The 21,168-nt window shown below is 41.2% G+C and overlaps 4 protein-coding genes across 6 annotated transcripts; all 4 read left to right on the top strand.

The window, feature by feature from the left end:
• The first annotated feature begins 727 nt into the window (after nucleotides 1–727).
• Nucleotides 728–1,802, top strand: LOC104424813 (B-box domain protein 30). Its single transcript, XM_010037310.3, has one exon. The coding sequence runs from the start codon at nucleotides 1,044–1,046 to the stop codon at nucleotides 1,422–1,424; it is 381 nt and encodes a 126-aa protein (XP_010035612.2). The 5' UTR covers nucleotides 728–1,043; the 3' UTR covers nucleotides 1,425–1,802.
• A 3,609-nt stretch (nucleotides 1,803–5,411) lies between these two features.
• Nucleotides 5,412–13,674, top strand: LOC104424812 (SPX and EXS domain-containing protein 1). Of its 2 annotated transcripts, XM_010037307.3 has the most exons (14): nucleotides 5,412–5,624; nucleotides 5,928–6,070; nucleotides 6,167–6,297; nucleotides 7,749–7,787; nucleotides 7,952–8,044; nucleotides 8,147–8,263; nucleotides 8,706–8,801; nucleotides 9,535–9,648; nucleotides 10,593–10,646; nucleotides 10,784–10,831; nucleotides 11,254–11,404; nucleotides 12,533–12,698; nucleotides 12,971–13,040; nucleotides 13,226–13,674. In XM_010037307.3, exons 2-14 carry the CDS (start codon nucleotides 5,989–5,991, stop codon nucleotides 13,481–13,483), a joined length of 1,419 nt encoding a protein of 472 aa, XP_010035609.2. In that variant the 5' UTR covers nucleotides 5,412–5,624; nucleotides 5,928–5,988; the 3' UTR covers nucleotides 13,484–13,674. The 2 variants fall into 2 exon arrangements, with proteins under 2 accessions (XP_010035609.2, XP_010035611.2); XM_010037309.3 differs by lacking the exon at nucleotides 5,412–5,624 and having other exon boundaries at nucleotides 5,932–6,070; nucleotides 6,150–6,297.
• A 273-nt stretch (nucleotides 13,675–13,947) lies between these two features.
• Nucleotides 13,948–15,652, top strand: LOC104424811 (cyclin-U1-1). The gene is made up of 2 exons (XM_010037306.3): nucleotides 13,948–14,473; nucleotides 15,078–15,652. Exons 1-2 carry the CDS (start codon nucleotides 14,055–14,057, stop codon nucleotides 15,373–15,375), a joined length of 717 nt encoding a protein of 238 aa, XP_010035608.2. The 5' UTR covers nucleotides 13,948–14,054; the 3' UTR covers nucleotides 15,376–15,652.
• Nucleotides 15,653–16,105: 453 nt separating this feature from the next.
• On the top strand, nucleotides 16,106–20,954 carry LOC104424809 (peroxisome biogenesis protein 22). Of its 2 annotated transcripts, none has more exons than XM_010037305.3 (8): nucleotides 16,106–16,423; nucleotides 18,023–18,259; nucleotides 18,346–18,393; nucleotides 18,774–18,830; nucleotides 18,915–18,926; nucleotides 19,463–19,528; nucleotides 20,313–20,414; nucleotides 20,515–20,954. In XM_010037305.3, the coding sequence occupies exons 1-8, from the start codon at nucleotides 16,319–16,321 to the stop codon at nucleotides 20,617–20,619; spliced, it is 732 nt and encodes a 243-aa protein (XP_010035607.1). In that variant the 5' UTR covers nucleotides 16,106–16,318; the 3' UTR covers nucleotides 20,620–20,954. The 2 variants fall into 2 exon arrangements, with proteins under 2 accessions (XP_010035607.1, XP_010035606.2); XM_010037304.3 differs by having other exon boundaries at nucleotides 16,108–16,423; nucleotides 18,915–19,016.
• The last annotated feature ends 214 nt before the right edge of the window (nucleotides 20,955–21,168 follow it).

Genomic DNA, 21,168 nt, shown 5'->3' with positions numbered 1-21,168 from the left:
ACTTTGGGAAAACCCCGATTGACTTGGTAACCACTCAATAATGTCTCGCCGATGGACCTCCCCCCTCCCCAAAGAATCTCTTCCAGAGTTTTGGAGCTTTGATTCTGATCGTGTTGCAATTCGAGCGGCCCCTTTTGGTGGACCAACGATTGTGTCTTGTGCTCAAAGGCTGGCATGGATTGTCATTTACGAGAGGGAGCGCTGGAATGCTCCACTAACTCTTAAACCTATGGGATTACATATCTTGCATCGAGTGGGTCCTTGACTGGAAAAAGTCATTGTACTAGCGTCGTAATTGGGAGGGGAGATTTCCATAAACAAATTTTAAAGATCTATATAGCTCCAAGAAGCACAATAGTCCGGATTACGTGTACTCTTTAGTGACGAGAAAGAACCCATCAAATAATTGAACTCTAGGCCCCTAAAATATCATTTTAAAGTTTCATGATTCGAATTGTCACATTCAATAATGTGGAGAATCAAACATGTGGTGCACGATGGTTGAAGTTGAATAGATTAAACTTCGATCACTTCCGGAAAAATGGATCATTTTTTAAGTCTATATGCTTTTGGAATTCTATTCCAAGCTGACTAATGAAGGGAAATGATTAAAGTAATGGGTCCTAAAGTCAGCCTTGAGGTCTCTCGAGAATGAGCGGTTTCGACACGTAACTCCACCAGCGCGCTCTTCTCCATCACAAGTTTGAATCGCGACTGACTCGTCAGGGGAAGGCGACAAGGAATTCAGCGGGGAAAGCCTGGGAGGGTGAGTGAAGATGAAGGAAGAGATCGCAGAACAGTGACCACCTTTTGTCATGGAGCGGAGGGCGTTCTCGTCATTTCCTCCCTCCTAGGAATTCCTTGGACGAAGCCCTCCCCATCAACTTTAGCATCCCACCACAGGATGATCTCGGGAGAAACCACCATATATACCCACGCATTTTCATCCTCAAACCCTCCAATTCCTTCGACATCTTTAGCATAATCCAAGTGAAATTCTCTGCGAAGTCTTCCTCTCCCTCGAAGGGCTTCCGAAGTTCGAGATGTGTAGAGGCATTGGAAGAGAGAGTGGCCCCAGTGGGCTGTTCACCAAAGAAGAGGTTCCGTGTAAGTCGCCGCCCGGCAAGGCCGCGGTGGCGTGCGAGCTCTGCGGGTCGAGGGCGTGCCTGTATTGCCAGGCCGACGACGCTTACCTGTGCCGGCAGTGCGATCGGTGGGTACACGAGGCGAACTTCCTGGCCCAGAGGCACATCCGGTGCCTGCTCTGCACCTCCTGCCAGAGGCTCACCCAGAGATACGTGCTCGGGCCGTCGCTGGTGGTGGTGCTCCCCAGCATGGTCGAGAGCTGCGCGGATGGGGAAGACTCGAGCGACGCTCAGGACAAGTCCTCGGGGAACGTCAGGACGCCGTTCCTGTTCCTCTGAGGGCTTCTCCTTTTCCCTTCGTTCTTGGTTTTTTTTTTCTTTGATAACCCCTTTTTAGTATTCTTTCATCGGGGATTTTCTGGGGAGAAGTTAGGAGGAGGAGAATGATGAAATGTTCTTCTTTTTTCCCGTTTTTTTCCTTTTTTTTTCCTTTTGAAGTTTGCTTGAATTGGAGGATTAGTGTGGGTTTTGAAAGCATTATGTATTCAAGGTAAGGAAAGTGAGAATGATGATCACGCAAAGTAGGAACTAGGAAGCGAACATCAACATCGGTTGTAGAAACTCTGTAATTTGAAGATGTTGTTGCCACTTTTTACCACCCCGTGCTGTCTTGAATCCGACATGAATCCATCTGACTGGGGGGCAATGCCTTATTTTCAAAGATAGTTCCTTTACTGCAAATGTTCTTTCTTTCTCTTCTGCGAACTGTGGGTTTAAGGTGCTTTGGTGTTTTCCTAGAGTCCTGGTATCGTCTAATACAATGGCTTATACAAGTCTAAACCGAAAGAAGTTGGCGTTGAGATGGTGCTCAATCATGCCTGCAGATATGTGATTGAGAGGCTATGTGAACATTCATGTCATGAGTCGTAGCAATTGGTGTAATCTCTTGATGCCTTGCCTATGACAATGTCGAGAACGTAGACGCTTAGTTTAGTGGGCAAAATTCGACTCGAGATGACGCCCAACTGCATGACCAAAACTTGAGGTTTGGTGTGAAAGGTATTTCATTCGAGGTCCAAATTTGCATGATGGTGTACGCGTAGGATAGCACTAACATATGTACGAATGTGTGCCGGCTTTTTGAGCCGCCTAAGGATAAATTTTCCATCCTATGTCACTAGTTATGTGTGTGTAAGATGATAAGCAATTTAGCAGATGAGAGATGAAGTACCGTCTTTAGCCAGGCATCTTAGGTTTTCATAAGGGGGGACCTACTCGAGAGTCATATGCCTTGAAGTTCACGATCTCTAAGGTTGAACTTTTTGGAACCGACACGATGAATACATTCATGTGGATGAGCTTCGTCATTCTTCACATTTATTCACTCGGTGATGTTTTGTGTCGCAAGGAAAAGGTAAACAAAAGAAACGCCTTTGTAGCAAATATCGTAAAGTTATGCTATTATATATCAATGAAATTTCTACAAGGACAATACCAATACCACGCCTCTCTCTAAACCTATTAACCACTTACATCAAGATGATCAAATTGCCCCTTCTTGCTCAGTCGTATTCACATCTTAGCTGGGCATTTTTCGAAAGAAGGTATAATTTTTGTAATAGGGACATAAAAGGATAATCGATGTGAAAACGCCATGGAGAGCACGCACGCACCTGCTTCTTCTCTTGAAATCATCTAGAGGAACAAACGGACTCTAGTGGAGATTCCCCCTCATGGGCCGTGGACGGTTTCTTAAGTCTTGTAGCCCGGCCCATGAAGCCAGAACATCACGGGCCTAAGTCCAGCAGAAACTCCTCGAGTTCAGGCCCATCCGTTCGGCCTGCCTGGATGACTGTTTCCCATGTGTCCAATTAGTGCGTAATCAATCGATTGTTGTTCATCGTTTTTTCTTCCACATCTTTCGTGAAATTCCTCATTCGAACAAGTCGAGTGGCACGACGCGCTGTGCGCTTCAATAAATGGTTTTTGTGATTCAATCGCTAAAAATTATGTCGGCAGTAGATCGAGTCATATTTTACGGGACGACAAGTTAAGTGCAACAGAGCATTTAATTGCCATTTTTGGTATACATGTGTTAGAAAGCGACGTCATTTTTGATTATTCACAATTTGGTGGTCCTAGAAGTTTGGCGCGGATCTGCCAACGTGTGCCTAACTTCCAGCAGGGGTTGACAATCGAAGGGCGTCTTGATGATGACTCCGGTTCCAAGACAACGAATTCCGCATTCGAATTTTCAGTCCTGGAAATTAAGACGGTTTGTTCTGTCCGGCATTGGGTTGGTAGCGGTAGGTTTGACGTCGATGCGTCACCATTTCCAGTTTGGTAACTAATGTCTGTATAGCTTGCTCAAAAAAAAAAAAAAAAACTAATGTCTGTAAAGGCGAATACTACCCCTTTTTTTTTAAGTTTAGCTATCGGGTGATGTCCCAACCAATTATAAGACTTTTTTTATTCGTATAGAGAAAAGGTCCAAACTCAATGGCTAGATCCGAAGTAATTATCAAATTTCAATTATAATCCACGAAATAAGACATAATTTCAAAATTGGAGCTATATGCCAAACATTAGAAAAACATTCATAAGATGTTGGTCTGACGAAATATCTTCTTTGGCATTGATTTGACATTGAATCACACGAAGTTACCAAACAAATTTTAACTTGTTTTGTGGAAATATTGTCATACGTTACTTGACAATAGGTTTTGTATGCTCTTTATAATCACGCAGTCTCCTTTTACCTAACGTTTTAAATTTTGAGCAAGACTTTTTACCGTAATATCAAAGCCAATGCCATCCTTTTTTGTGTATGTACTTCAACTCCATCAATCATGGCTTGAGCTTGTAAGTCAGAAAATGTGTTGAAAGATTATTTCATATGTTGATTGATTTAAGTTTTGGATTAAATTTCCCGACACACTTGTAGAAAAAATCGATTTTCACGAATCAACATCGCTTTGTCATTCAACCGTCACCGTCGTTAGGCGCGCATGATTGGCACCGATACCGCCGGCTGATTGAAAGTCACTCGCCGCCACCTGCGCTCTGCTTGCAGGTGAGTCATCACCTGGGTCAACGATTTCATTCCCCCGTCGGCAATGTCAACGATTTAGAAGAATTTCTTTCTACGGATTTCGCCTAACTTACTTGGACTATTTTATTCGCTCATTATTTTCTTACGCGCAAGTTTTCTTCATCTTCAAACACCACCCTTACCTCCCCCTTCTACCTTATCGAGAGATGGGGGAAAAGCGGCTGAATTTTAATCAGAATCTATCTTTTTTTTTTAGAAATAGAATACGACCGACAAAAATAAAAATACCACAATTCTTGGTAAAGGTGAATTTTAAAGAATCTCTTTTTTTTTTTTTTTTTTTTAAATCTTAATATTTGCCTCTTCCCAATGTCAGTAAAAAAGAAAAATACAAAGAAAAGAAAGCACACTTTACCTTCATCCAATGAATATTTACACACTTCTATTTTTTAACCTAACATTAAGGGGTTTTATCTTTAGAAAGTACTTTGCAATGCAATTTTTAGAGCAAAATTGTTTATCTCCAATTCCTAAATCCTTGCACCCATAAAAAACACTCAAGAGCTAACTAGAAACCAAACCACCAAAACCCTGAGCAATAGGATGGACAATTTATTCTTTTCAATGTCGGGTTTTTTCTTTTAAGGGATGCGAATGATATTTGTAAAAATAGAGATATGTAAATTGTTGTTGGATTAAAAGAAAGGTTAGGGAACTACATAAACAAACTTTATTTAACTTGTCTAGTAATTAGAGTCACGAAGGACTAAGTTGCCAATTGCTTAGGCATGTGCATGCGAGGCTGCTCAAGATCATGTCTTTAGTGCATGTCGACTTAAAACATTCTTTGATTCCATATGTGAAATAATCAAATTATAATTAAAACTCATTTTCTTGTGCAAAGTTTGATATGTCATATCGTCTCATATTCAAATTTTCTTTATATAGCTCGTGCTTTACGTCCTTGTCATAAATTCATCATATATAGTATTTCCGGCCCTAATACATCTAGGCCACCCTTTTTGCCGTGCCTTGTGTCACGTACGCTTTAACTCTCTATCCCAGAACTCCAAGATTCTTTTTTCCCCAATTATATCACATGTCCAATAAAATAAAATAAAATAAATAAATATGGAGCAACAGAACCGCACGACCCAATAATTTATAATGAGCTGGGCCTAAAAACCGAAATCACGTTATTTCCTACCCGAAACGGATCCCTGGGGGCAAACTTCTCGGGAAAATTCCAAAACGGCCCAGGAGCTTTCCCCCTTTTCCAATTTCACCCCCGAACCGTTCGGCTATTTACCAAATCGGGCCCCGATTTGGCTCTCGCTCAAAAACTCCCCCTCCCGAAAACTTCGCTGCGCGAGATCAGGGCGGGGGGCGTCGAGATCTGCACCGCCAGCAAGCGAAGTAAAGACGAAGAAGCAGCTCCTCGCGTTCGACTGAAGATACGGCGCTCACATTCATGCGCGATCTCCCAGGTCATCGCGCTTTCTCCTCCCCTCTCTCTCTCTCTCTCATCATCATCTTCTCCCGGATCTAATCCGTGAATTTAGATCGCTGACCGAATCCCTGCGTTTTCCTCTGAATCTCGCTCCGATTCGCCGCCGATTCGAGCCCGGCGTCGCGCATTGCGTCTCCGATTGACGCTCGCAAGTGCGTCATCTGCCGTTTCGCGGAGCGACTGGTTGTCCGGTTGCTCTGGCGGCTCCGGATTTCCTGGAGTTTACATCTCGCGGTTGGCGTCGTTTGCGCCTCTGATCGTCTGATTTGCTGATTTGCAGGCCTTTCGTCTAGGCTAAGTGGTGCGGAACGGCCTTCGTATCGCCGCTTTCCGCTATATCTATGATCGGAGGCCTCGCGACGGCGCCTGCCAATAGTCCGCATTTGAGGAAGGCGGGGAGCAGAACGGCCGTCTCTGATCTCGGTAAGGACTAGGAGCGTGGTCGGGCGTTGATTTTGCCTCCTTCGAAATGGCGGGATGCGTGTGAGCTCGACGTGTTTAGAATTATCTATATTTCAGGCGGTGAGCTTGGAAATGGTGTTGAGGAAGGTCCGATGTATTCTGTCGCGGCGGGTGAATTGAAGATTGGGAGCATGCCGATCAGCACTACAGCAATCATGCCTTCTCCTATCTTATTGTGGAGATTCAAGGTCCTAACTTTCATATGTTCAGTTTCCACTCGTGTGCTTGATAGATGTCTGATTTGGAGTAAAGATGGCAGGGCATGAAAGAGATATTAGTCATTTGTAGAGAATTCATAGCTTGCGTTACTACTGATGGTTTTTTGTATCGTCTAAGAATTTAATTATTTCACTAGTTAAAAAGCACATGCATAAAGGATTAGTATGATTACCAGTGCTAAGGTTTAATCGTTGTCAAGATCTATTTTATGAAAATGATCTAGTCTTTGTCCTGGTTACTCTTCAGGACGGAGTGGAGCAAGGGAGTAGATATATCCAGTCACAGAGTATTATATCATTATAATCATTGCAAGGTCATTTTCATTGGTTGTGTCCTTATTACCAATTCACTTACCATAATGGAAAGTTGCCAATTGCCATGAGTACTTGCTGATTTAACTTTAAGGCTCAATGCTTCCAGCTTATCTGTGAAGTGGATCTTTGAAGCACCTGTTAAATGTATTGCTATTTTGCCGAAAAAATTGATACTTGTGCTGGATCTGTGAAGTAGATCTTTGAGGCACGTGTTGAATGTATTGCTATCTTGCCGAAAAAATTGATACTTGTGCTGGTTGTGCTTAGGGATGCTCCTATGGAGCTGAATTGGTAAAGATGGTAATATTTCTTATTGAGCTCATGGATTTTGTTTTTGGATAGTATGGAGCTTTCTGAGCCTTTTTTCCCATGCTTTCTCTTGTGATCAATCGATTTGTTAGTAATTTTTTTTTTTCTTTTGAAAGTCTCTTGTGATCAATCTTTGAGGCACCTGTTGAATGTATTGCTATCTTGCGAAAAAAATTGATTACTTGTGTTGGTTATGCTTAGGGGTGCTCCTATGGAGCTGAATTGATAAAGATGTAATATTTCTTGTTGAGCTCATGGATTTTGTTGTTGGATAGTATGGAGCTTCCTGAGCCTTTTTTCCCCATGCTTTCTCTTGTGATCAATCTATTTGTTAGTCAATTTTTTTTTTCCTTTGAAAGTCTCTTACCTTTTTCCGATTCATCAATTTGCCTAACATCCTTTCTCATTCGTTTGCATCCTTATTGTGGGAAGCAAATGTCAACTTGGAATGGTTCTGCTTGAGCAATTAACAAATACCAACATCTTTTGGCTCAATTCGCTTCGAGAAGTAGCCCTTTTTATTAATAGATGTGGCCTTCTTGCCATGCACTGCATTTTCTTTGTGGCAGTATTCAACATATTCTCATTGATGCAGTTGGCTTTAATATTGTGTCAGCATAGTAGTATTGTAAAATTGAGATGCGTGAACGTGAGTTCTCATACTGATAAACATAACCTTTTGTGAGTAGTTGCTAGAAAATTTAAGTGTTGTCACTCGGAAACCTGTATTACCCTCTCTCTCTCTCTCTCTGTCACTTCCTCATTCTCTGAGTTTTCTATCTTTGTTGGATTTCCAGGTACTATTATTCTTCATTTGGGGTTTCATTTGTTGCAAGGTGAGTACTTAATTTTGTATCAATCATATGATGTTGCAGTGAGGTTTAAGATATTTGGTGACTCGGCGTTATAAAGAGAAACTATTATGTCAGTTGATATTTTTGATAATTGGCTTATTACTCAGAATACGTAAGCTAATTAAACTCTTTATGTTGAGTTGCAGTTTGGATGGGATTCAGTCATGAGAATGAGTGTGGATTTGCGGGACCTGTTCCTCTATGAGGCATTTTTGTACTATAACCCTCTTCTTCTTGTGGTTAGTTACTGCTCTCTGATTCGATATGAATCTATACTAGTTGCATCATTTATCAATTTTTCTCATTTCATCCTGGTGATGAATTTAATTCTTTTCCTGCAGACTATGATGGTTTGGCTTTGGGGTATCAATTTGTGGGTTTTTTCACAAGCTAATGTCAATTATGCTAAAATATTCGATCTTGATCAGAACCATCTTACGCACAGAGAGATATGGAAGGTGCTGTATTTTTTACTGTAGGCATTATTTGCCTCCTTATGATCTCATTGACATGTTTTCCCTCTGTCTTTAGTCTCTTTATATGCTCCTTTTGTACTTGTCTTTAGCAAAAATTTGCAAGTTGTTCCTGTGGCTAAGAAATTACTTGCATTCATTATATGTATATGAGGCCTATGAATGAAATTTGAAATGTACTATGTCAGTTGTTCTTGTAGCTTTGATTGATGCTGGAGTATGTAGTTACACTTCTGCTTTTTCTCTCAGCTCTTTAACCAATTGTGTCCAACGATGCCTTTTTTCCAATTGCTACAAGCACTTTAGTGTGGCAAAAGCTAAGGAGTTCAGCTTTGAAAGATAAATATACTGCTAATATTACTTTTTCGAAGGCAAATGTATTTTATGTCTTGTGTGTTCTCACACTTGCTTGATTTTGGTCTTGCAGTGTGCAACTTGGATGACAATAATTGTTCCCACAAGCATGACAGCTTATCTGTATCTATACTCTCATGGGGAAGTGTCCTTGGCTGCTTCACAACCAGTGTAATAGATGCATCCGCTCTTACTAGTGACATCTTCTTCTTTTTCTTAAAGTTGATACTACCAGATTAGGTCTCATGTGGTCAGGAAACTTTATTGTTTATACAACTAAGGGATGAAGGTTTCATTTTGAGCTTTATTTACTTCTGATAACCAATATGATACTGGTTTTCCTCTGGATAAATTTCCTATTTCATGACTAAAGTAATGTCTTTTCATTAGTGTGTGCTGCTCATTCCTCTTTCTGTTTGTTGTTGGGAAGAATACTCGTGCCACTTCATATGGAAATCTGGAGTAAAAAGTTTTTTTTTCCGCATGTATTATAAGCAACCACTCTGCCTAAGCAAATTGTGAACAATGTTTCACAAATATATTTATATATACCTACAACTGTGTGTAATCACAAAGAAATTATTGAGCTAGATGGTTTTTTCCCTGTAGCCTTTGATGCCCTTAGGTTATGCTTTATCTCTCTTATCGGTTCTTGCTGTATTTATCGTCATAATGACCAGATGTTGGATGATAGGTCTCTAGCAAAGGATTGAATTTATATTTCTCAATATCTACTCACTACTTTGTAAGAAAATGCTTTTGGGACATCCGAATTTTTTTACACCTTAAAGTACATCAATGAGTTTTGGGATAGCCGAATTTTTTTCCAGTCTTAAAGTAACTAAATGAGTTTCACACAAGCAGGAAGTAATGCTCAACCTTTCTGATGCTTTTTATTGCAGGTTCTTCTGTATGCTGCCGTTGCAATGGTGTTGATATTTCCTTTTGATATTTTCTATTTGTCATCTCGCTTCTACTTGTTAAGGACTCTTTGGAGGATAGTTTTTCCACTTCAGGCAAGTTTGGGCTCTTCTGTTAGCTTATTTTTCATTCTTGGATTATTGTAAAATATGATTCTGAGATAATATGAAATTAACCTAAAATTGGCATCAACATGTACTTTCACTCTCCCTCTCCCTCTCCCTCTCTTCCCTCTCTCTCAGATGATTTGAAAGGCTGTCTAGTATTGCTTGATATGGGTTGCTTTGACTTGTTGAGTCTCTTTGGCTTGGTTGTTGAACTTAATTTGACATGGTTTTGTTACATAAATTGCTTATCTTGCTTTTTATTTCTCTTGTTCCAAACCTTTTTATGGGGTGATGACATCATGGACATTTTTCATGGAAAGTATGAGATCAGATTGACATTTGTGGCGCATGTCTGTAGGTGTTAAAAGATGACCATTGTGTTTTGAGCCTTGTGAAATCTGCATAGTGTAAGCCACTTGTTGAAGTGTCAAACTTCTTGATACACATTGTGATTGTATATTTTACATTGTGATGTATCACCATTGAACCCTTCCTGCACTCAAGTTTTGCTGCTTCTGCACCTTTTCTAGTTTCTGGGCATGGCACCCAGCAATAAGTCCTCGAGTGTGTTAGAATATGCTAGACGTAGATTTTCTTGTCAAGGACTGAGAAGGAAGGAATCATCTTTTGAGAGTTTACCTAAGGCCTGGTATAGCAGCCCTAGGCAAGTCATCTTCCTTTTTCCCTTAAAATCTATGCTTTCCAGGTTTTATTTTTTGGGTTGGAACTCTGCCAGGGAAAAAAAAAAGACTGACTTGTTTGTAAGCTAGCTATGTAAAAAGGGTTTTAGCCAGGATAAAAAAAGTGCACTGACTTGTTTGTCCCTTAAAATCTATGTGTTTCCATGACTCACTGGTTTTCAAGGGTAGATTATGCAGACTCATAGTTTCTAGTCTATTATTTGTGCCCTGATCATCATCTTTCATGTACAGGCAATAAGCTTCTCCGACTTCTTTTTGGCTGATATTCTGACCTCCATGTCCAAGGTACTAATCACGTTAGGCTTATAATTCACTAGTACTAGCAAGGTTCCTTGCATGGATGTTAGAAACCGGAAACAGACTGTTTGTTGTTCAGATATTTATTTATTTTATTTATGCACTTGTCACCTTGTAATCTGCAGGTTTTCTCAGATTTGGAGCGCTCAGTATGTCGGATGGTCCATCGACAGGTCAGTAGGTCATTGTTGCTTTGGGGTGTTGTGCCCAAAGTTATAGTGCATGGTATGGTATTGCTGTTTAGATTAAATGTTTAAATAAGTAACTCTTGGAGGACTCAACTAATGAAGATGATGAGGGACATACTTTTGAAAATGTTGTAATGGTAGGCATATGCTGAATTTTAGTAGTCAAAAAGAAAATAATAAGCTTTTCTGGTAGATGCTTGATTGTATGCCTGGATCACCAGTGTGGCTGGTTGGAGGCTTACTCTCAGTAACTTAGCACTTCCTGTTCAGGGTCAAATAGCTTAATCTTTGGGGATGTGATGTGGAATGTTTGTGTGCAAGCACAGAGTAGAGTCATTTCTCTACTGAGAATGTTTTGTGGAGCTTATGTGAGGTCTAATTAATACAAATATGTGAAACTCTTGCAGGTCGCCACTATTGCTTGGTTTGAAGCTGATTCTGTCTGTGGAAGCCACTCTGTTGCGATTCCTATTGTTTTAGTGTTGCCATACCTTTTTCGTTTGTTCCAATGCCTCCGACAGTACAAGGATACTGGAGAAAGAAACACTCTTTTGAATGGTAGCATCTCCAGGCTTTTCATATATATGATGAAGTTCATCAAATTGATAATTGGCCATCTATTAACATAATTGTGTCACTTGGCATTTGCAATTTTTTTGAGCCCCCATGCGTGTTAATCACTTATTTTATCTATCCTTCATGGTGTTTGTATTAAGTAAACTATGGTCTGGATCCTTTTCACTCTTACAGTCTCATACATCTTCGTACTCTGTTCAGCTTCTTCTAGATCATTTCATTCGCTGGAGAAGGTCCATCATCCGATGTTACAATAATCTCAGTTAACAAATGAATTGAACTTCATGTCTCAGAGGAGAAAATTTCCTTAGCTTGATTTACTCATATTACAATCATGTGTGCTGAATGGGTACTTTAGATTGACTGCCTTGTGGATATCCAGTCCTCTTGTCGCAAGAATCAAATATTCTTCTGGCTGCTGTCTGATAATATGACTAGAGTTGGATTTCTAAGTGTCAACCACAGCATCTTTAGTATGCATAGAGCAAATTTCATCTTGGGTCCAGGCTGACTGATGTTTAGATTATGCTTATTTTTTAACTGATGGGACAGAAAGCAATTTTTGTTTTGCATATGTTGGCCATTCTTGTGCAGTGCAGCATCCCAATTTGTAGAACTGCTTGTTCAACATGAAGTCTTGGGTGGTTGATTATTGTCTTTATACTTACTTCCCAGGTCACTCTGTGGAAACATGAAATGTCTCAGGCTTTACAGTTACCTCCTAGACTTCTAAGGACTTGCAAAATTGGTGTGAAAGATGTGATAATTATTGCGAGGCTTTTTCCTTTCCAATTGCCTTCAATTGGAAAATTTGTATTTATCTTGTCATGGCATTTCCATTTCTAAGATTTTCTTGTATTTACCTGAGGAAGAATGAGTGTAGCTAGGGATATCGAAGATCTATTTCACACATCTCCTACTCTCTGCTACCCCACACCCCCTGCCCCCTGGGCTTTTCTTTTTTCTCCTCTTCCTCCTCCTCCTCCATCTCCTTTTACCTGGTTTTGGTCCAATTCAACAGTCTTAAGACATCTATTGTCTCTATGGATATGATCCACTTTTGTCCTTGTCAACTATTATATCTAATGGCCTTTGTGCTTTTGTTTTCAGCTTTGAAATATTCAACAGCAGTGCCGGTGATTTTTCTCTCAGCCCTTAAATATCATGTATTCCCGGAAAAGTGGATAAGTTTTTACCGGCCTCTCTGGCTTCTCTCGAGTGTCTTGAATTCTTTGTATTCATTTTATTGGGACGTGACCCGAGATTGGGATTTGAGGTATGTCACCCTAGTTAATACAAATTGTCTTACATTTTGAATGCCATAGCTTAAGCTTTTATTGTGAGAATAATCTGCCTTTGATGAGTATAAGTTTGTTCTTGAAAGGAAGTCGTGCTTGTGATATTACTGGTTACCATAGGAGTCGCTGATTATTAACCTCATAGCCTCTTTATGATTGTGTTGGACCTATGTCCAGCGTTGATGAAGTTTGGAAGTTCAGTAATTTCTCTCACTTGCAAAATGTAATTTTTTGATTTTCTTTCTGGCAGTTGCTTCACTCGGATTTTCAAGTTCAGCAAACCAAGTACAATATCATCGCTTCTGCATGGACGAAAATGGGTAAGCACTATAGTGATGTTTCAGGTTGTTTTGCTCAAAATACCTTGCCGATGCTTGTCGTGAAGCTCATTAATTTGACTCACTAGCTGTGCCAAATTATGCATCTTGCTTTGTTTTTTGTGATCGCTGCTTTCGCAGGACCGTTACAAAGTGCCTTCCAACTAAATAAGCTTATGACATTGCAGGTTTATGTTTGGGTGATAGGCAGCAATCTGATCCTGCGTTGCACTTGGACGTACAAATTGTCTGCCCATCTCCGCCATAATTACCTCACGCTTTTCACCATCACTGCCTTGGAGATGCTTCGCCGGTTTCAGTGGGCTTTCTTTCGTGTCGAGAATGAGTGGAATAAAATGAATTCCAAGTCGGGTATTCAGCTATCCACGATCGAAATAGGAAATGAGGAAGACAAATTACTCTCGTCCAGTGACCACAGTGTATAGATAAAAATTTCGCGCATTCACTAGAATATATTGAGGTTCGTCATTGTTAAACTCACCATATTTCGGCCGAACAATCAACGTTGACAATTCTTTTCCGCTCTCCAATTTTGCACCGAGATTAGAATTCTTTAGAGCTTAATCAGAGAGGCTGTCTTGATCACCGCATGAAACAGAGATTTCAGTTCATTTGACGACTTATCTCTTTCGATTGATCGATAGGTTATGGGGTTATCGGTTGGACCTTATCAAGTCATAGCCATCCCTTTAATGGCGCGTGGAATGCAGTAAAGCAAAATGAACGTATAATTCAGAAGGCAACTCGCGTAGCGTTGAGTTCCTTTCAATGAAGTACGACCGAGCTTTCTTAAATTCTTCCCGTACGAGAAGCATCAGCCGCAGCCAAAACGGCTGTACACGTGTCGAAATCCCACTTCATGTGAGCCACCTAAAGCGAGTTCCCCAGGATAACAGCGCATCGCTCTCGGAACGCTCATTCTAGACCACTCAATCGAGTCTCTTTTAAACTCTCCTTCCTCTGCCGAGCAAGAGCCTCCATCAGGATGGCATCTAAATGTTAGCCGCCGGCGACTGCACCAGCTTGGAACCCCGGCCTGAGCCAAGCCAAGTAGAGGGCACCCTTCCTCGGGTGCTGACTGCGCTGTCTTTCGTGTTAGAGAGGCTAGTGGCTCGGAACGACCGGCTCCTGGAGAGCCTCAGTGGGCAGCTGAATGGGCTTGGCGGCCACAGGTGGGCAATGCTTGGGAAGAGCTTGAACGGATTCCATGGCGTGAGGCCGCCAAACATAAGCATACCCAAATACCTGGAGAGGATATACAAGTACACGGGCTGTAGCCCGTCCTGCTTCGTGGTGGGATATGTGTACATCGACAGGTTGTTGCATAAGCACCCGGACTCGCTCGTGGGGTCGCTAAATGTGCACAGGTTGCTCGTCACGAGTGTCATGGTCGCCTCCAAGATGCTGGATGATGAGTAAGTGCGCCTCCAAAATTCACGTGCGTGCTTACATCTTTTGTTAACTCAGCGCCTTTACTTGATTGAGTGATCGACATCCTGAAGTCCTGAGTTAATTGAGCCGATTAATTCGAAGAATGTTTGAGTATAGACTGATTGGTCAGATTTCTAAATATGTGACTATGGATGGTTTGGAAGTTTATAATAGCCTTTGACCGTCTTCTTATCCAAAAGAAAGCCGATTGAGGGTCCAAGTCCTGGAAAAGCTCAAGATTAGGCTCTATCATTTTGTGATAGAACGACACAGACTCGAAAAAATTTCTAGGAGATCCGGGAAAAGTAGCCGTTGACATTCGCTAAGCCTTTCTTAAAAATCTAAGGCCAAAAAGGTGGGCGTTCTTGAGGTCACGTTAGTTCCTCCTCGGCTGGAAAAAGAAGGACGGCGAAAGCCAACCCATCTTACTTATGTAGGAACTCCTTTATTTTTATAGGTTACGGCCGGCAGAACCCTGTCGGTGTAGGACCTTTCTAGCTTTGGAGCAGATTATCCGTACATGCATCTTTATCTTTGTCTAGAGAATGCCATATCTCCGCATCACTTGGCTCTGGCGAATTCGCGCAGGCACTACAACAACGCGTTCTACGCGAAAGTCGGCGGGGTGAGCAACGCAGAGCTGAACAGGCTCGAGATGGAGCTGCTTTTCCTCCTGGACTTTGGGGTGGTGGTGAGCTCGAGGGTGTTCGAGACCTACTGCTTTCACTTGGAGAGAGAGGTGCTGCTGAACGGGCATGGGGAACATGGCAAGATCGAGAAGGCGCTGTTCGATCCGGCACCACTCGATGACGTGACCGAACTACCGGTAGTCGAAGATGCACTGGCGACTGCAGACCCACCAGCGCTTGATCAGGCTGTGGACTGAGCGAAAAGGAGTCCTTTTCTTCTCCACCCTGCATACGTTGTCCATGTCTTTTTCTTAAGTCTTCGTCTGTCGCTCATAGTGACTGACATTCTTGGCTCGGATAGGCCATTGAATTTCAAGGGCTGTTTTGGTTTTGGCATGTGCGTCCAGTGACCGAAGATTACAGAGAAACAGGTGTGAGAGAGGAACTGTGAAATGTGGCACCCGAACTTTCCCTGTCTTTGCTAACTGGAACATTGTGGTTTTAGAGGGACAACGGAAAGACATTTTCATATAATTTAATTTGTGGGTTGTATTGAATATGTATCGAAAGCTCAGAGATTATATTGAACAAATTACAAATTCAAGAGTTATATCGAACAAATTAAAAGTTTAAAGATCACATCGCATATTGAATTAAAGTTTAGGGACCATTTGTATAATTATCCCCAAATTCAAAGAACAAGCAAGAGACAAAAGAAGGTAGAAAGATCAGAATTTACTGAGTCTCTCTAAGAGCCCAGCTGGTTGGTCTTCTTTGACCTTGACCGTTTACTCTCTTTGCTAGGCCGAGGGCCCAACCTCATCCCCATCCAAAGACCCGAGTCCGGCCCAATAAGGAACCCGTGAAGACAAACCGGTTTCGGGTTCGGGTTCGGGTTCGGGCTCTTCCCGATGGATTGGGTACCCCGAACTGAAAAGTAAAATCCCTAAACTGACAAAAGAAAAAGAAAAAAGGAAAGAAGAAAAAAATTAAAAGCGAGCAGATCGCATCAGAAGTCTCCCTGCTCGCGAGGTTCCACCATTGACGCGAAGCATCGAGCCAGCCTCGCCGTCTCTCTCTCTCTCTCTCTCTCTCTCTCTATCTCTCCACGCGGGTTTCGGTCGCCGGCGGGCCGGAAAAGTCTCTCTCCGCGGAAAGGCCAACGGCGGGTTTTGACGGCCGATTTCGGAGGGAAAGGCCATGGCGGAGACCTCGAAGGACGAGCTGGTACAGCTGATCAGGAGGTTCGGGGCTTACCTCACCGTCAAGTTCTCCAACATCTTCTCGATCTCGCTCAACAACGTGGTGCGTCGTCGGATTCCTCTTTGTCTCCGTCGCCTTTTTTGGTTTGCAAGCGATAGAGGATTTTATGATCCATTCGTTGCTCTTATGTCGCATCGAATTGCTGCCTCTGGCTCGTGTGATTGATTTATTTTTTCTTTTGTTTGTACTCTTTTGATTGCGATTTCCATATGATTTGGTCGCAAAGGTTGGGGCTTGTTTGGGTTCGCATATGTTTGGTCGGGGGAAGGTCGTGTTTTGATGGTCCTTGTAGAGGGTTTTGGGACTAATGCCACCTCTGGCTCTGTATGATACTTCTGGGTATAATTGCGGCTGCTAAAAATTAAGGCTTGGTTTTGCTGCTGAATAATATTCCATTGACTGCGGTTGGAGTCCGATCAGTGAGGGATTACTTTGTATCTGTCCGCTTGCCAGTTCATATCATTTTGAGCCAATTTGTGGGACTGGCTCGTCTTCAAGAAATTTAGCTTTAACTACTCGGCAATGCTAACTTTTACATCTTTTTTGAAAAGTTAAAACCTTCTAATCACGTTTGGTATATCTTCCTCAAGGCCCTTACCCAGATCATATATCTTATTCGTCTTAATTAACTAGCTTCATCACCAAGAATCCTTTGATGGTGTCATGCCTTTAACTTACTGTTAATTCTTCCAGAATCTGCTACCTTTCTGACACGCTGGGCTCCCCTATCCTAACAGTACCTGCATTCATAGGAAAGCACAAGACTGTTCTTTAGTAGTTTTCCAGAAAGCTTTTATGTATTCTCCTTATAATTCTGATGGTCTATGCTAAGATGCCCTTCAGCTACACTGTAATGTACTATTCAAAGTGAAAGTGGATTCAGAATTAAATGTAGTAGAGGCTACACTGTATATGATTTGGTGGTGAGGGGGGATGGTGGAGGAGGAACAGCAGTGGCAGTAATTTTGGAGGGATGAAGGTGGTGACAGCAAATTCGGTAGTGCTGATGGATGGAATGGTATGATAATGGAGGGTGGAACAATATGGAGGAAGAGGAAAGGAAGCGGAGAGTGGCAAAAATTCACTGTACCTGTGTGCCTTGTGCCTAGACCAAACGCACCCTAGTGGTATTGATTTTTATGGTCAGGAAGAATGTCAAACATTTTTGGCTTCTGTGATGTTCAAGTGTTCATTCGGTTGTGGTGTGGCTGTGTGATGAGCTGTGATTATGATTATTTGACAATACGACTTTATATTCATAGCACTTGTTAAATTCTCCTATAAGATGCTTCAGTTTTGGGGTATTTCAGCTTTTAAATGTTTGCCAAATACCTTATTGAAGGAGCATTGCCCCTTTTACAAGATGTAATTGCTGCCCACGGCTATGCCAAACACCATCTAGTTTGATCATTCCTACAAGAGTATCTGCAGATATCTTAATGATATAAAATGATGTAGATAATATGGTTCCCAAAATATGCTCATAGGAAAAATGTCTGGGAGCTACAAGTTTCTGTGTCATTAATCTCTCTCTGATCACTTATCTTAGATTAGTAAATCTCATTGTCTGAGAGCATGATATCTGTGGTGCCCATACTGATGCCTAATTCTCACACTCCACCCTTATCATTTTGGATATAGAATTCGCGCTCGCTTGGGGCAATTGCTGGGTTTGCTGTTGCCGTAGTTTTTACATGGAGGTTATTGAGGACACCTAGAGGTCCTCAAAGACGGATACAAAAAAGACAAGCTGCTTCACCTGCCAGTTCGGGTCTACCTCCTCAAACAAATACAGCCTCAACGTCTTCTGGGGTTTGTTCAACTTCAGAGGATTTAAGGGCACAAAATGTTGTTGATGAGTTTTTCCAGCCTGTGAAGGTAAGTGTTAACTTGCATCTTTGTGATTTATCTTGTGTTTCAATTTATTCATTCTAGCTTTGATGTCATTCCTCATTAATTTTCAGCCAACATTGGGGCAGATAGTGAGGCAAAAATTGAGTGAAGGCCGAAAGGTAATTAGTGTAACCTTTTTTGTCTTTAGTACTTTGCAAATACTGTGCCATGAAGTGGGATATCTTCTATATGGATTATCATTCATGGTATTGTACAGGTGGCTGTACCATAACTGTCTCTTTGGGTCTAAAGCCTTTTCTTTTCTTCTTTGATCATGGCTGTAGTGACTATCTGATCTTTGTCATTAATTCATGTTTCATGTTGACTTGTCTTGGATAATTGAGGTTATTGATCTTTGTTCTTGATTAAAAATTTCTGCTTTTCTTTGCATGTCAGTGTAGTGGAAACAATTATCCTCTTTTAGCTTTTGCTAAGCCGAGGTTTTCCACTTCTCTTTCCCTCATCAAGTCATGCATTGATGCTTATGCTATTTCTTTAGGTCACATGTCGCTTGCTTGGAGTTATTCTTGAGGAAAGTAGTCCTGAGGAGCTTCAGGTAATAGAATCCATTGCGGGGTCCCATTACACTTTCACATTTGTTTTGCATGAGTATTGCCTGATTTAGTACTTCTTCTTGCAGAAACAAGCAACTGTAAGATCCTCTGTGTTGGAAGTACTTTTGGAGATTACCAAATTTTGTGACCTTTATCTAATGGAAAGAGTTCTTGATGACAAGAGTGAGGTATTTGCAAAATACTGAATGGAAACTGTATGAACAAAAATATAGAGAATTCTTCATATTCTGCTTGAGCATTTTCTTATTCATGCACTGTGAATGCCAGTACCATTACTAGAATTCTCCTAGTAAGCAGTGTATGGTTGTTGCAGTAATGATTTTACCAAACCGCTATGTTTGCACACGATGTGCTTGTTTTGTGTGGACTATTTTGCTGTAGTTATTTCTGGTTTTTGGACCTTGTTAATTCTTGGTATAACCTAGCTTTAGCTTTAGATTTGTTCATGTAGAATTGCTGTTAACATGCCATGGTTCTCCTATTTTGACTATGTTCTGTATTGGCATCATATATTTTCTTAAGATAACAATTGTATTGCTAGGGCAATTTCCTTAATTTGTGTTATTTCAGCCAGTTGTGCTGCCTGTTGAAGTTGTTTGCTTCGTTTGTGCAGAAAAAAATTCTTCAGGCCTTGGAGTATGCTGGAGTCTTTACTTCAGGTGGTCTGATCAAGGAGAAGGTACTCAAGTACCTGATATGAACCTAAGCTGGCCTCTGTATTGTTGGATGTGCAATATGCTAATAATTTGTTCCTTTTGCATTATCGTCTATCCCAAGCTTTTCTTCTTTCTTTAATTCAATTGGATTCTGGGTTGGAGGGGACTTCTTCATGGCATTTATTTTCATAGTTAATCTAGATTATGAACACTGTTAGCAGTCTATTATCAGATTCTACTCCACGAGAACATAAATTCTGTTTCCTGGTGATCCTCATCATGGCCACGTGCATTTCGGCGTAGCAGCACAACTGACTCATTACTCCTAGTGCGTTGAAGCTGAAGAATATGTTCATAAAGAAAATTAAGATGTAACATCAGTTGGGTTCATATGCATAAGCCTTGGAAGAAAATTACAGTGGCTTCTTTACTCCATAGAAATTGTTTTAAAAAAAGTTTCTAGTCATGATGCAGTCCTTCCTTTTAGGGTAGGTGCATAGTCTTTGCAATTAGGAGCCAATTCCCATTTGAGGAAGGTCATAGAATTACATAGTGGAATTAAATGGGGCATGCAGGTGTTTAGGTGCTGAAGAGAGCAATCAACAATTGAAAGTTGAATAGTGTGTTATTGTATGGTTGATGAGTTGGATGAATGATAGTTCCATCTCACTTATTTCTTAAGGACTTCGGGATCTCCAGCATCCTTTTATGGCCTGAATTAGACTTGCAAAATCACCGATTCATAGTTATCTGCTATGTATTTTTCACTTTGAATGCATACGTGATTTTTGGGAAATTCATGTGCAGGTTCTTTTCTGTAGCACAGAGAACGGGCGTTCCTCTTTTGTTCGGCAGCTGGAACCAGACTGGCACATTGACACAAACCCTGAAGTCATCTCTCAGTTAGCGGTAAAGTTTTTGCTTGCTCTTCTTGCTCAATGGCTACTATAAGCCTTCATGATGTCATCACACAACGAGTATATACATGCAATGACGCATTTTTTTGCAGAGATTCATCAAGTACCAACTTCACGTGACCCCCATCAGACCTGAAAGGACAGCCTCCAACGTGTTCACTTCCGCATCTGTGGAGCAGTTCTTCGGAAGCATTTAGCAGTAACTCATAAAAGCCGCGAACGCGATTGTATATTTATGTCATCCTGTTTATTATTCGGTCAGATAATCTTCCAGCTCAGTTCTTGGGGAGTTCCGATATTCACCAGCTGTTGCTGGTTTTCCGATGATAAGTGGGTCGTGGCCTTGGCTCACTATTAATTTTAGTCAACTTCGTTGGATCATGAGATTTGCTGTTTGCAATTCATGTCGCATTAGTTTCATAGACGAGTTTTTAAGTTTTTGTTGTACTAGTACCCTTGAAGATATCAACATTTTGTGAGCTGTAGAGCAAGATACCCCATAAAGCTTTTTTGGCATATATCTTGTGTGTTCTAAGATTCTTTTTTCCTTAAATTTTTAATGTTTCATAGGTTCCAATGTCGCAATTAATGGTTAAGTCCGTCTTGAAGTCGATATTCTCACTTTCTAGAAACGCAATACATATGTATTATTTAGGTTTGAAACAGTACTGAGGACTTTCAAGGAGGATTCTGGGCTACGTCAGATGTATGAGCGATTTTGGTTATTTGGAAGATTCGCTTGTGCA

Source organism: Eucalyptus grandis, chromosome 11, assembly GCF_016545825.1.
Source record: "Eucalyptus grandis isolate ANBG69807.140 chromosome 11, ASM1654582v1, whole genome shotgun sequence".
NCBI classification, from domain to species: domain Eukaryota; kingdom Viridiplantae; phylum Streptophyta; class Magnoliopsida; order Myrtales; family Myrtaceae; genus Eucalyptus; species Eucalyptus grandis.
The sequence above is the reverse complement of the archived record's forward strand: the minus strand, read 5'-3'. Positions and strand labels throughout refer to the sequence as shown.

Coding starts and splice junctions, on each gene's coding strand:
- LOC104424813 (XM_010037310.3), top strand. CDS start 1,044: ATGTGTAGAGGCATTGGAAGAGAGAGTGGCCCCAGTGGGCTGTTCACC.
- LOC104424812 (XM_010037307.3), top strand. CDS start 5,989: ATGATCGGAGGCCTCGCGACGGCGCCTGCCAATAGTCCGCATTTGAGG. Junction 10,832..11,253: donor GTCGGATGGTCCATCGACAG/GTCAGTAGGTCA, acceptor AAACTCTTGCAG/GTCGCCACTATTGCTTGGTT. Junction 12,699..12,970: donor ACCCGAGATTGGGATTTGAG/GTATGTCACCCT, acceptor TCTTTCTGGCAG/TTGCTTCACTCGGATTTTCA.
- LOC104424811 (XM_010037306.3), top strand. CDS start 14,055: ATGTTAGCCGCCGGCGACTGCACCAGCTTGGAACCCCGGCCTGAGCCA. Junction 14,474..15,077: donor TCCAAGATGCTGGATGATGA/GTAAGTGCGCCT, acceptor GAATTCGCGCAG/GCACTACAACAACGCGTTCT.
- LOC104424809 (XM_010037304.3), top strand. CDS start 16,319: ATGGCGGAGACCTCGAAGGACGAGCTGGTACAGCTGATCAGGAGGTTC. Junction 18,260..18,345: donor AGTTTTTCCAGCCTGTGAAG/GTAAGTGTTAAC, acceptor ATTAATTTTCAG/CCAACATTGGGGCAGATAGT. Junction 19,017..19,462: donor TTCTTGATGACAAGAGTGAG/GTATTTGCAAAA, acceptor TCGTTTGTGCAG/AAAAAAATTCTTCAGGCCTT.